At 55.7% G+C, this 14,121-nt stretch overlaps 1 protein-coding gene across 1 annotated transcript; it reads right to left on the minus strand.

Moving 5' to 3' along the window:
• Positions 1 to 410: 410 nt before the first annotated feature.
• Pwp2 (PWP2 small subunit processome component) lies at positions 411 to 14,025 on the minus strand. Its single transcript, XM_032888722.1, has 21 exons — positions 13,955 to 14,025; positions 13,022 to 13,134; positions 11,857 to 11,951; positions 11,580 to 11,679; positions 11,306 to 11,449; positions 10,452 to 10,587; positions 9,964 to 10,196; positions 9,022 to 9,165; positions 8,615 to 8,685; positions 7,776 to 7,912; positions 7,250 to 7,398; positions 7,009 to 7,156; positions 6,568 to 6,718; positions 5,802 to 5,982; positions 5,239 to 5,386; positions 4,244 to 4,352; positions 3,647 to 3,712; positions 2,606 to 2,824; positions 2,345 to 2,495; positions 2,154 to 2,228; positions 411 to 935 (listed from the first exon to the last, which is right to left on the minus strand). Exons 1-21 carry the CDS (start codon positions 13,970 to 13,972, stop codon positions 761 to 763), a joined length of 2,763 nt encoding a protein of 920 aa, XP_032744613.1. The 5' UTR covers positions 13,973 to 14,025; the 3' UTR covers positions 411 to 760.
• Positions 14,026 to 14,121: the final 96 nt, after the last annotated feature.

The following is a 14,121-nucleotide window of genomic DNA, read 5'->3' on the forward strand; positions in this document are numbered from 1 at the left end:
ATAACGAGGATGTGATAAGCTGATGGCTCTCGGTGCACCAGGCGTCACATAGATCCGCTCCTGTGGTCTGGACAGAGGCCAGTGGGTAGTCATCAGTGAGTTGGCACCTGTGGGCCTCATCAGTGGCCAGTGGCATTGCTGGGCCTGGTCAACCGCACACACAGGAGGTGTCGGTAAAGAACGACTCTGGCATGGAGGGGCTGCCCCTCTCCCACATAACCTGTACATACTGGCAAAGATCAAGCTTCCCTGGCCAGCCTTGGACTGTCATGCCCACCTGCCGGGGTCAGCCCAGCACATGCTGTTTCTTGACTACACATAGATGATCAGGGCCCGCGGTCCAGAACAGAGAGTCACTCTGATCTCCCTGCTTACTCGAAGACTGGGACACATTAGAAACATCAGAAATACAAAGTTGAGAAGCGAATCCTCATATTTTTTAAAAAGCCCACTTTCCAACCCTAAGTTCATCGTAGAATGTCATATAAAAATATAAATAACTCTGACAGGAAGTTTGCAAGCCCACACTTCTAAACCTGTCCACTCCTCAGGAAGTCTGTGCAGGGTCGTCATCCACAACGCCAGCGTTCTGGGCCCACAGCGTGTGTGCCATTGTGTCCTGCTCATGGCAGCATGAGCAGTCTCACAGGAAGAGGCCTGGCTGGAGGGTCTTCTGGCCTCTGGCATCTCCCACTTCCTGGGCCCAGGAGCACCGTGGTTCCATCTCCAATCAGCCAATGAGGCTGTGACGTACGCGGTTCTACACCAGCATCCCCTCTTCGTCCTCCTCCTCTGCAGCTCTGAGTAGGTGCAGACTGTCCTCATCAGATGCATCTGTGTCCTCCTCTGTGTCTACAGGTTCCAGGGTGCGTTTCATACCCCTCTGCTTGGAAACCGCCAGCGCGTACTGGATGTTATAGCGGTTCCAGTCACAGCTGAGGACAGAGAACATTAGGTCAGCACCAGCATCTCGCTTTGCTGCCACCAGCAGGATCAGATGCAGCTGTTCCCAAAACGCATCCCCTCCTCAATTCAGTCCCTGCTCTCCCCGGGGTAGTGCAGCATCTGGCCCCTCCATCCCAGCCACTTCAGAGCCAGGGGCCGATTCTCCACACTCACAGGACAAAGGGCAAGTTTCTGACCTGATCTCCCAGAGCCATGCATGGGGCAGGGCTCAGTAGAAAGGAACGGCTGCACATTACACCTATGGGTGCCCTGCTACCTATAAAGGGCGGTCTCATCAACCTCACGTAGTTATGCCAATGCCTTCGCCATAAAACCAGAGCAGGAGCAATGCTCAGAGAAGGAGGTGGAGTCGCAAGAGCAACCTCTTGGGGAGCTGTGGTGCACCAGCCAGGGAAAGGTTAGGCACATGCGCCTTGCTAAGCAGACCCATGCCTTAGCACAGCCACCCCCAACACCAGTCTTCCTGCAGCCAGGCAGAAGTCTAGGAGGGAAAGGGCACGAAGAGGAAGGGCTCGCTCTAGACTTGGAGAAGCATTTATAAAGATAATCAGGGGAGCCAGGGGGGGTCGCAGTGCCCAGGTGCCAGCCTCCCCCTGGAGACTCTGTATGGAGAGACCAGCAGACACACGTACTATACGCCTGGCTGGAAAACACATAGCAACTGCTCAGTGACAGATGATATAGGGACGCGTGGGTCACAGACCACCAAAAACTACCTGAGAGTAGGCTGTAGGGGGAAGAGGTACGGGATGCACATGGGGTCATTCTAACTAGCACCGTCCCAAGAACACTAGTTATATTCTGTATTACTGTCACGCTAGGGAAACGCCTACATTCACAGTGCAGATCCTAGGAATTCAGGCTCCCTGGTCCCAAGACTGTGACACAAGAATCCAGGCCAGGCTGCCTGGTCCTACCCTGTGTCCATGCCCAGGGTGAAGGGCTCTCACTATGCCTCAGGCATGTCCATCCCACCTCTGCCTGTTCCAAGTGTTACATGCTGTCTTCAACAAGTGTCAGTCACACCCAGAGGGGATCCTCACACCCATGGCAGAAGGACTCAGTCCACCCAGCAGACAGAACGTGCATCTCTGACTCCAGAATATTCTGCCCCCGATCAGACACCACAGGGCTAACTGACTGCATGAACCCTACCTGACCCTGCCCACCAACCCCGAGGTACATACAGTTTGGAAATGTCATCTAGATGCCGCTGGAGGCCCTTCTGAAGGAACTGGACCACAGGCAGCAACTGTCCCGCCCTGGAAAGGAGACACCATCGATGTAGGCGCATGGAGGGGAATCTTCCCTGTGGCCAGGACCAAATGCCTGGGTTACTTGTCCACAAGTGAGGAGCAAGGGGGAAGCCATTTTATACCTGGACTTCAGTCGCTGTCCATGTGACATCAGTAACTTCTGTGTCCATATAAGGTAGAATTCCAGGTGCCGAGACTCTTCAAAGGAGGCGGCTAAGAACTCTAGCACTTTCACCACATACAGCTCAGGCAGAGAAGCGCTGATGACCTCAACTGCAGGAAGAAGAAAAGCCATGCTCAGTGTGCAAAGAAATTGCCAGGGAGAGTGGGGATGTCCAGAGCTTCTCTGTAGCAGCCAGGTGTGGCTGGTGGTCCTGGCTTACTCTCATTCTGTGGTACAGCCTCCAGGGCCTCCTGGGCCAGTTTTTTCTCATTGAGGCGGAAGGCCATAAGGATGGCCCGGGTAAACTCCCTCTGTCGAAGGGCTTCCCGGATCCGTCCAGGGGTCACACTGGTGTCCAGCTCGAATGGGTCAAAGAGCATCTGGGCGTCCAGGGAGAAGATGAGGAGCCCCTCTGTGCTGGTGGCTGCCCAGCAGCGCCCTGTGGAGTAAGTGGCAAAGGGGTTTTCTTAAACCTGGGAAGCTCATTCATCCCCTGCTTGGAAGGTGTAAACTGTGGGCAGACATTTTTCCAGGGCTGCAGCTGCCCAGACACCCAATTCCTCTGGCTATTCCAGGAAGTCAGTAGCTTCCCAGAACAGGGCAGACCTTCAGCCTTGAAGGCCATATAGTTCGTGCTCAGCTGCTCACGCCACCCACACCAAGGGTACAGCCACACACGGGGCGTAGTGAGCAGTGGCTCAGAAAAAACTAAGCTGTAGAACTGAGTGGCGGGACAGATGGGACCGATCTGGGCCTCAGGCTGTGGTCTATGGCCAGCTGGTCTACCTTCCACAGTGGGAAGTGGGACACAGGGGTGATCGTCTCCAAATGTGTCTGACACAGGATGACAACATACCTCACCCTGTTCCCTCCACTAGCGCTGCAGGGCACAGCTCAGGACCTTATACCTGCCCTGCCACGGCAGGTTTCAGGCCTCAGCAGACCCTTGAACAAGCCGAGGGACAGAAGCAGGGTGGGTAAGGCACTATCACTAGCTGAGGTGCAGAGAGTCTGCCTCCTAGGAAGGGTACCTGGACTGTCACCTCCTCCAAGAGCAGGGTCCAGGTTCCTACTGTGGCGGTAGGGATGGAGTTTCACACTGTACACCCCAAGAACCAGAACGCACATGTGCCAGTCACTTCCTTTTCACCAGACAGCAATGCCCAGAGGTTGTCAGCAGGTTGACACTGTCCTTGCCCTTGGGAACAAAGGCTCTGACGCCTATTGGAATTGGCCTGTGCTAAGGGTTACCTGGACTCACCAGTGGGAGAGAAGCGCAGAGAAGTCACCCTGATTTCAGGTTTGAAGTGTCTGGAGCTCATGTCACCTGGAGAGGAGAAACAACTGTCCTTACTTGACTGTGCACACCGAGGCCCGCCCTCAGGTCCACTGTGCTGCCCAAGGGTGGTCACAGGGCCCTACAAAGAACAGCGTTGGAGGAGGGAAGCAGTATTCCCAAAGCCCAGCAGCCCCAAGACCTCTGTGGCAAGTGTTGTGGCCTCGTGGAGCAGGGCATCGGGACCCAGGTTTGAGGACATGAGCTCCCGAGCGCATCCGCTGGCCAGCAGACAGCTTGTCTCTGCTCAGCCTAGGGGGGTCTGACTGGTCCAGGGAAAGCCTGCATAAAGGAACTCCAGCTTTCTGACTCACAGTTACTGGGGTGGTCGGCCTGGGTCCTGGGTGGCCCCTAGCATTGTTCCTGTGGAGCACACGCCCGTCTAATACAGCCTGGGCATTCCATGTTCCAGAGAAATGTCCCAGTGTGGAAACAGGCAGAACCCTCATTGCAGTCCCATGGAGGGAGCAGCAGTGCCACCAAGAAAGTGGGTAGGGGACAGGGCAGGGGGCTTCTGCTCACCTTTCCTTACACCTGGCAATGGAATCGCTACCCCGTTCTCTTCCCCGGCATCTTGGTCGATGAGTGCCAGGTTGCCAAACTCCGTCATCTTTCTCCGGTTCAGGAATTCCTAGGACAATAGAAGCCCATATTACCATGTCACCAACTGTGCCTTCACAAGGACCTGACACATAGGCCCAACCCACAGACGCTTCCTTCACAGCCTGAACTCGTGGGGAGGGGGAAGACCCAAGGATGTATACTGGTAATGTGGGGCATGGAGCTGTCTCTGACAGAGATGCCCTTGTAACACACACACACACACACACACACACACACACACACACACACACACACACACAGACACACACCCACACACACGCAGACAGACACAGACAGACACAGACACACACACACACAGACAGACAGACACACACACACAGAGACACACACACACAGACACACACACAGACACAGACACACATACACACACACAGACACACACAGACACACATACACACACACAGACACACACAGACACACATACACACACACAGAGACACAGACACACACACACACATACACACACACACACACACTCACACACACGACAGCTGCAGGCAGCTATAGGCCTACTCAAGAGGCCCCACCCACATTCCTGAGCAAACTGAGTGTGAGGAGGGCTTAGGCCACAGACTGTGGTAAATAGGGACAGATACCCAAGGGATACTAAGGACACAGCCCTGTGACACTGGGATTGTGCCTGGCCACGATCTGCCTTTGCTCTCTGCTCTGAAGGAGCCCGCATACCTGCCAGTTTACACTGAATACTCCTGTCCTCCAGCTACCTAACCGGGCAGTACCAGGCCCAAAGACAGAGAGGATGCCAGACCCTGGGCGTGCGGGCTTTTCTGGGCGGTCAGGCCAGCATAGCCACCACCCGTGTGTCAGCATTCTGGATCACCCAAGGCCCATGGAGCCAAAACACCTTCCAAATGGCCCATGCCACTACTCACTTCCATGGCATCCAGAGAGAAGTTGCAGGAGAGCTCAAACCTCTTCACCAGGATCTGTTCCCGGACGTGGTAAAGGCAGACGAACTTGGACATGCCTCCCGCCAGGATGTTCTGGCCGTCCGCAGAGTAACACACGGTGGTGAAGGCCCTAGGCGAAGAGACAGCCTCTCAAGCACCAATCACTTTGACAACCGGAGAAGGTAGGGACTGCTCCACAGTGACACCCCAGTGACACCCCAGTGACACCCCAGGAGGCAAATACTTATCACACTAGGGTGGCTCAAGGTTCCCTGGCCAACCTCAGCAACAGGTACACCTGCGACCCTCAAAGATGGCACCCACCCACCACCCCTTTCCTTTCTTAGATGGTACCCTCCTGAGGGAGCCCACCCGGGACACCCCAGAATCAGTCCAGAACCACATGGTTCCGGGTGGGTCCAAGAGGGCAGAAAATGGAACCCGCCACACACCAGAGGCCCCACCTCCCTCCCTCTGTGCCCTGTGCTAGCTGCCCTCCTCCCCCCCCACCCCCCGCTGCCCCTGCTGAAAGAGCTGGCACTCACTTGCCCTTGGCCGAGTGTTTAGCTGTGATCTTGTCCAGCTCTTTCCTGCCTGTCTTCAGGTCATGCCTGCCCTCGATGGAGCCCACCTGTACAGCATTCTCTGGATCCCAGAAAGTGATATGTGAATTCAGAGTAGCCACAGCCAGCTCTGCACCATCAGGCCGGAAAGTCACAGCTAGGACTAGAGAGAGAGAGCAACATCAGGCCCAGGAGGCCGGGGACCCCAAGGTGCATGGGGAATTCGAGAGCTGCCTGGAAGCAACACTGTTGTACACGCCAGCTGGGGACACCCACACCACTGCCCAGCTTGCTGATGGGGGCTTGGTGTCCCTCAGACACAAGAGCTCCCAAGGCAGCACAGGGTGACAGCCTTAGGGCTGCAGTGTGCTGGTCCTGCAGGTGACAAGACAGTCACACAGACCGCCCTATAGCTCAGTCTGCTCCAGGCACTCCCAGGGACTCAGTGGTTTAGCTTGAAGGCTGCTCTGGAGAGCAACAGGGAGCATGACGAAAGCCCCAGGACTCAGCCTGACGCAGCTGGACAGTGGACTCAATGGCCAGCTTCTCTCGTCATACCTCCAACCCTGGGGGCTGCCAAGCTGCTGGGTGTGGGGGTCTAGCATCGTTCTCAGCACCCACTGAGCTCACATCAGAAACCCAACTAGGACCAAGGAGGAGGCGGCTCACTAGAGAACATCAGTCTGGATGGTAGCAGGAGGAAAACGGCTCTGGCCCCGGTCCGTCTGCAGACCCAGCCGCAGCTCACCGTCAGAGGTCAGACTCAAGGTCTCCTTGGTTCTCCAACTGTCGAACATGTCCCACAGGCGCACTGTCTTGTCCCAAGAGGCACTAGCCAGGACGGACTTCATGGGGTTAAAGCAAAGACCACTGATGGGCCCCTCATGGCCAGAGAGAACCTAGAGACGAGGATCAGAGACAGATGTGGGAGGGGCCCCGGCACTAGCTCAGCTGTGAGGAGGAGTGTGGGAAGGCCAGGCCGAACCCTCCATTAACTGCCACTGCTCAATACGTGGAGTTCTGTGCTTGGCTCTGTGCCCAGGTCCCCGAGCCCCAGCCACTGCATTGGCTTTTTAGGGTATCCAAGTAGGACCCCAAGGATGCCAAGGATTCAAGCAGGGACAGCCTTGCCCACCTGTCCCCAAGCGTTCTAAGTACGTCGTGGACTAGGGGACCAGATTGCTCTTACATCAAGGAGCCTGCCTGTCTGCATGGACCACACAAAGATCTCAAAGGAGTCCTGCGCCCCTGCAGAGACGATTTCCCCGCTTGAGTCGACGGCCACACAAGAGAACTGTGTGGGCCGTGGAGACGTGAAGGTGCGGAAATTCCGGTACCTGAACAGGAACAAGGTCAAGGCAGAAGTCAACACACACACCCCTGCCCCTCTTGAATGCTTTGTCCACAAAGTGCTTGGAGGCAGGACTCACCTGTGAAGATCGTAGGCTCTCACGGTGCCATCCAAGGAGGAGGTGATGATGACATGGCCTGTGGCAGTGAATGTCACTCCAGTGACCCCACTGGAGTGTTCCGTGAGAGTGACAAAGCAGAAGCCACTGAGGGTGTTCCACACCTTGACCTAGAGAGGGAGCACACGGAAGCCATGACCACAGCACCTAGACCCTGACCATGCAGCCTCACAGGCATAGTGGCTATACCAGGAGAGGCCACTTGTACCCCACGGCTCCCACACCTCTGGGTGGAGACTGAGGGTGGCAGTGAGAGCTCTAACAAGGGTGAACGTGGCCTGATCCAGGCCCAGCAAGTGCCTACCACTTCACATGTTGGCTGGTACTGGAAGTCTCACGAGAGTTAGAAACAGGAACACTTGGACCCTGTCCACCCAAAGTCCATGAAATGCGCCCCACTGAGGCTGTTAGCCTGAGAAATGGAGGCCAAACTTCCACCACCCACCCAGCCTACCCACAGCTCAGCCCGATGAAGCCCAGTGCCCACCTTGCCATCGTCCCCACCGGTGACAATGTACTGCCCGTCAGGGGAGTAGGCCAGGGCCACCATGCTGTTGAAGTGGCCTTGTTGTTTGAGCACGTAGGATTCACTCTGCCACTCCCACACCAGCAGCTGGCCCAAGCCTATGGGCACAGGAAAGCTGCCGTTACTGTCTGGACACCTCACCCCCGGCCTCTGCACATGGCACGGGACAGGGTCTCCCAACTACTCCCGCAACGCCATCAGCCAGGGCTGGACTCACCTTGAACACTCACTAAGAACACAGGCCTACGGCAGCCCAAGGCACGGGAACGAAAAGACCAAAGAGAGAAAGTGGACCCCACCCCTCACGCTTGAGACTGACACCATCTGCAGCCCTGCAGTTGACTGGACTGGATAGGTCCAGGACTACTAGACAGGGATGTGGCCACCTCTGCAGGCCAAAATGAAAGGGCCACCGAAGACTAGAATTTTTTTTTCTTTTCTTTTTTTTCAGACCTGGGGACCGAACCCTGGGCCTTGCGCTTGCTAGGTAAGCGCTCTACCACTGAGCTAAATCCCCAACCCCCGAAGACTAGAATTTAAGTATGAGTGTGGGCCTCAGAAGGTCGCCCGTCTGTAGCCTTCACTGACTCTCCTGCCGTTCACACCTAGAGCCTACACTTCTGCTCAATGAGCTGTGGGAAGCTCCTCTCCCCAGGGGAGCAGGCTTCTTCTACTACACAAGGCACTCTGGGGCCCCGCAAGGTGCAGTCTGGCTTCACTGGGCTCTCTGCCCCAAGACTTGACTTGAGGTCAGCTTCTGGGCAGATGCTTCCCTTCTAAAGCAGGGCAGGGAGACCAACCTGAGCAGCCAAAGGCGATCCAGTCCCCAGAGCTGTTGATCGCAACCGAAGCGACCCTCTGATCAGAGATGCTGGGCAGACAAGAGCATTGTGAGGGCAGGGTGAACAGGAGCGGCCATTTTGCCCACTTCCGCACCCCTCTCCCCTCCTGTCACAGCCCAGGCCTGCTCCCTGGGGCCAGCCAGCAGTCACCGGAGGAACAAGCACTTTAATACTCTCTGTGCTCCTGAGATGAAGAACGGAATGGAGAGACCAGGACTGAAAGTGGACCCCGACCCCTCACACCGAGCCTGGCGTCTGTGGCTCATGTGTAGGGCGCAGTGGTTGGTAGGAAGCTGTCCTGCAGGCCCATTCACCCAGGGACCTTATTGTGTATGCCCAGAAGCATTCCAGTGAGCCCCATTCACCTCAGGGAGTGGATGAGGTTGAACTCCGGGAGCTCATGCAGATGGAAGATTCCAGAAGCAAAACCCGTGACCAAGAGATGGGTCTTCTTATGATAAGCGGCGGCTGTCAGGTTGTTAAAGTCTCCTTCTTTGTTCAAGAAGTACCTGGATTGACAGGCAGAGCACAGGGAGGATAGAGGATGGGGCTCAGGGTGGGTCTGAATCTTCCCCCTCACCTGAGGCTCGGGACAGGGGCACATGGAGAGCTAGGTGTGGCCTGTGCTCCAGGCAGCTGCTAGCCCACTTCCTTCTACATGCCCGCTTCTCCAGGGGGTGCTGTCTATGTGAAGGTGACTGGGAAGCACCTTTACCAGGGCAAAAGAGGTCTCCGCACAGCACACAGCTCTCCTGTATGGCTGTGAGGTGACCCAGACCTGTTTCCTGAGTGTTTTTTGCAGGTTCCACCCCAATCCTTTCCTGACCACTCACAGATAGACACCTTCCTTCTACACTGGCACCTGTCCACAACCCTGGTCGGTGCTGCCCTGATGGGGCCAAGTGTGCCCTACCCTGGTCTATGTACTGATCCTATCTAGGATACCCTGAGACCTCGGGTCCATCCAGACCTTCTCCTTCATCACTGCTTGACAAGGAAGAGTAGTTCTTCCCATCCCCCACTCTGTTATCTTCCGGTTCAGAGGCCATGATGGCCACCCGCCAGGTCCTGTTCTTCTCTACCCCAGACAGTGGCTCCCATCTAAAGTCAGGTGACTTCAAAACAGACCCGTGGGCACTCTTCCTTTGCCCAGAGCCCCACCACACTGCCAATGCCACCCCACAAGTCCCCCCCCCCACCTCTCCAATGGAAACTGGGTGGGTGACATGTCCCCAGGGCCAAGGCCAGAGCCGGGCACACGGCCAGCACCAAATAAGTAAAGAGAACAGTAAAGCCGGAAGACCTACTTGGCCAGCCGTGAGTATTTCACTTTCCCGACCCTCTCCTGCTCGGCTGGCACGGCCTTCCCTCGGATGGTGGTTTCTCGATTCCCTTCCTCTTCTTCGTCCTCCTCCTCTTCTTCCTTCTCCCTCTGAAGTATGTCTGCCTTCCAGCCCCTAGGCGCCTTAAGCCGCAGGCCCTCAGGGGGTGTGTCACACTGCCACACACACAGGGCTCCATCTTGGCTGAGCGAGTACAGCTGCAAAGGAAGCAGCTGAGCTGGAAACAGGCCGCTCTCCCGATGCCCAGGCCCTTGTATCAGGTGCCCCTCAGGCTCAGTGTTTGGATTCCGACTCCACCAGCCCCAGCCCCAGCCCCAGCCCCAGCCCCAGCCCCCGCCCCCCAGGATGGGTCGGGGTCACACATGGCAGTGGCCAGGGCTAGAGAGATCCCCTAGAGGTAGCCTTACGAAGGCTCAGATTGCCAGGCTAGGAAGTGTAGGTAAGGGACGTACATCTAGGCTGTTGGACTCAAAGAAGCAGGCCACAATGGCGTCTTTGTGTCCACTCAGTGCATAGTAGATAAGGTTGTCCCAGCGCTCAGCTCCAAACACCCAGGTGGACATGTCTTTGCTTCCGACCACAAAGCACCTGGAACAGAGATGGCGTCGGGGCTCACAACGGTGCTGCTACCCTTGTGGCCACTCATGGCTTCCCTCTGAGAGACCACTGATGCCCCATAAGGGACTTAGAGGACAACTCAAGCCTATGCTCGTGGGTCTCTCTGGGTATGGCTGTTGGTATTCTGCCCCACCCTGGATGCAACCTGAGATCCTCTTAACCACACTGTCAGGTGAATGGGATGGGCTTGTTGCTGCAAAGGTAGCATGCTATGGCAGGGCACTGACAATGTGGCTTTGGCTCTGTGCTTGCTGGAGGCCTGGCCAGGGTGCAGGAACAAGGAAGATGTCGTGACTACCACCGACCTCTCCCCAGGAGACAAGGCAAGCCAGAAACAAGCGGATGCCTTCAAGAGAAGGACAGTTAGATAGTGTACAAGGCAGAAGTCGGACCTCACCAGCAGCTCCCGGACAGCAAAGCTGGCTTACGTGCCCCTGAATGGGAACTTATTTCTATGGATACCTGCATCCCATGAGGAAGTTTCCAGGGGTAAACGGGAGAAGGAAGAACACTACAGACCTCACTTAGAGCAGAGTTCAGTCCTGCTATTAGAGGCTGGACCAAACCACAAGACGGGCTCATAGTGTATTTTAAAACGCAGCCACAACTTATGGGAAGGAGACCGCATTCTCTGGGGACAGATGGCCTAAGGTGCCCTCCCTCCCTACCCCCATACCCCCAGTCTCACTTGGAGTCATCTGTCCAGTCGATGCACGTGGTCTCATCGTAGGGCCCAAAATAGGTTTTGTCCAGAACAAAGGCATTGAATTCTCGCTTCTTTCCGGGAGCATGGTACATCTGGGCAATGTTGCCCTTCGTGACGACAAATTTTCTGCAGGAGAAACGGGGTCACATGTGGTACTGGAGACCAACAAATAGCTGGTCCAACACCAGTGCCCTGTATCCTTCAGGGAGAGGCACCCACGGCAGCACCCAGACAGAAGGGAGACAGATGCTCTTACCTGCCATCGGGGGAGAAGGAGACGCTGTGCACGGAACCCTTGAAGTGGAAGTGGTGGAGCACGGACCTGCACACCAAGCTGACTAGCAGAGCGGCGCCTCCTGCGAGAGAGTGAGACGGTGGCCACCCAACCCCAGATGCAGCGTGCCTGTCCACCTGGGACACGGACTGCCTGGACCCATGCTATGAGGTTGACCCTGACTCGAGGTGATGCCCTTGTTACACAGCCCAGAAGATGCAGGGCCGCCCCAGTGCCTGACCACACCAACATCCATTACCTTCGTCGACGATGATTGCCAGGCGACCATCTGGGGACAGCCCCACGCACTTGATGTTGTACTTGGTGGCCAGAGGCAATGTGTCTGATCTGTTGCTGAGAAACACAAAGACCCCAGTGCACAGTTGGACTCGGGTACTCGGACCAAGGAGGACAGCGCCAGAGACAGACTAGCAGCTGGTTCTCCTGCTGTAGGGTCCCCTTGGGCTACAGCTTGTTCCTTGCTCTCCTGGGTCATCTTGGCATTGGCCTTTTAGAGTCAAGGGTAGCACACTTGTAAAAGCTGTATGTTCTTAAATTGAAAAGTGGATAGAAGGGGGAAGCAGGGTTTGACCAAGCTGGAGGCACATCACAGGTGTTGTAATGAGATCAGAGTCCATTAGTTTGTTCAGAGTCATCTTTAACAAACAGGTTCTCTCTAATCCCAAGTCCCCGAGATGTTATTTAAAGAGAGCAACACAGAAGACCTGACTGGACCCTGTAATCCATCAACAGCAGGCAGAATAGGTTGCACTGCTGGCCCCAGCCTACAGAGTGGAAACGGAGGCCCGGGACTGGTCGGTTAACTGAAGCTAACGGGAACACAGTGGCCAGAAAAACTGGAGGGTCTTGCCCAGGCTAGAGAGGGTCAGTCTACAGCCGCTCGGACAGTCCAGGCAGAGACTGTCAGACAGACAGGCAGAGTCTGTCTGACTCCCAGTCAGACAGAAAAAGAACGGTGGCACATTTGTTGGGACAAACGAAGCTAAGCCCGACTGACCTCCAGCTGCCAAGTTGCCCATTCTAGATCTGACCATCTTAGCAGGGAAGGTGAGAACCATCAGAGCCGTTGAGCCAAGATTCAAGGCAGCCTGCCCAGGGCCCTCAGAGGCTTCCTCTCAGTAGTAAGTGCTTATCTCTTGAGATAACCCTCCTGCCCGCCACCACCTCCACAGAAGAGGTAGGGTCCCTTGCTAGCCAATGGCCAAAAGGCACATGACTTTTCCTTTCCCTTTAAGGGTAATGTCGGTGTCCTAGATACTAGAATGAAAGATGAAGATCCCAGCAGGCAACCCTACCATGACCCCGTGACCTCCTAAATCCAGAAGCCCTGCAAGCCACAAAGAGGACGGCTAGCCTTCACATGAAGGCTACTGTCCCTGCTGGCATTGTCTCTCCATACTTACTTCTTAAGGTCAAACACAGTGACTCTGTTTCCCACAGGGCTGATAACAGAATTTCCATCACGTGAGAAATTTAGGTTTCCACACCGATAAACTGTACCCAGCAAATTGGAGAACTGCAAAGGAAATGAATCAGTCTTAACACAGAGAACACAGTGTCAACTCTCTGAGATGGTGATGGGAGGCATCCTGGAATTGGGTTTCCTCTAAGGGTATGATACTCCCAAGACAGGAAGCATTTTCCAGGCACAGAAGGGCATAGGATCCCTATTCTAAAGGAAGTTACCTCAGTGAACGGGCTCCAGGAGATGCTTACCACCCACCGTGCTATGCATCAGTGCCCTGGTGCATCCATTCCGTTATCAAACACAAGCATCGCCATCCAACAGACACAGCTCGGTGTAGAGGCCCGAGCCTTGTGTTCTATGTCCACATAGAAATGGCACATAAGCACCTGGACTGATGTCTAAACATTGCAAAGCCCAGTAGTGCAGTAAGGTAGCTGCTTACAGGGATTGCCTGGGCTAAAACCTAAGGCGGGAGTCAGTTTGGGCTGTAGGAGGACAGCCATGCAAGAGATAACACCAGGCAGAGCTTGGCTTCTAAGAGGTGTGATCAGCTCGAGGCTAACTGTCGAGATTGTTCCAAAGACTGTCGGCCCTGTAGGGAGCTGGATGTTGCTTGAGGTGTGTTGTTAAGAGCCTTTCTGCAGCCACTGCTGTGTTGTCTGACCTGAGTATGGACAGGGCTAGGTACAGCCCGAGACCCTGTTTGGTGGGAACGGGGGCTTCAGTGTGAACCGGGAGCGACAGCTTGCGATGGGCCGACCCACCAGTGCTTTCCGTGGGCAGCCGAGATGCCAAAGACCTCGGTCTCTTCCGCGTCCTCGGAACCTTCGATCGCCCTCCCGCTGCCCCTGCCTGACCCGCGGCTCACCCGATAAGCGAATTTCATCCCGGAGCCACACGTGTGGAACCCTGCTCCAGCCACTTCCGGAATACGAACTATCTCCGGCGCTCAAAATGCGTACTTCCGGGGGCGGGACCGCAACCCTAGTGTCCCAGGAAGTCCCGCCCACTCCCCGTGCGAACTGAGCAGCGGTG

This window comes from Rattus rattus, chromosome 18, assembly GCF_011064425.1.
Source record: "Rattus rattus isolate New Zealand chromosome 18, Rrattus_CSIRO_v1, whole genome shotgun sequence".
In the NCBI taxonomy this organism is placed as follows: Eukaryota; Metazoa; Chordata; class Mammalia; order Rodentia; family Muridae; genus Rattus; species Rattus rattus.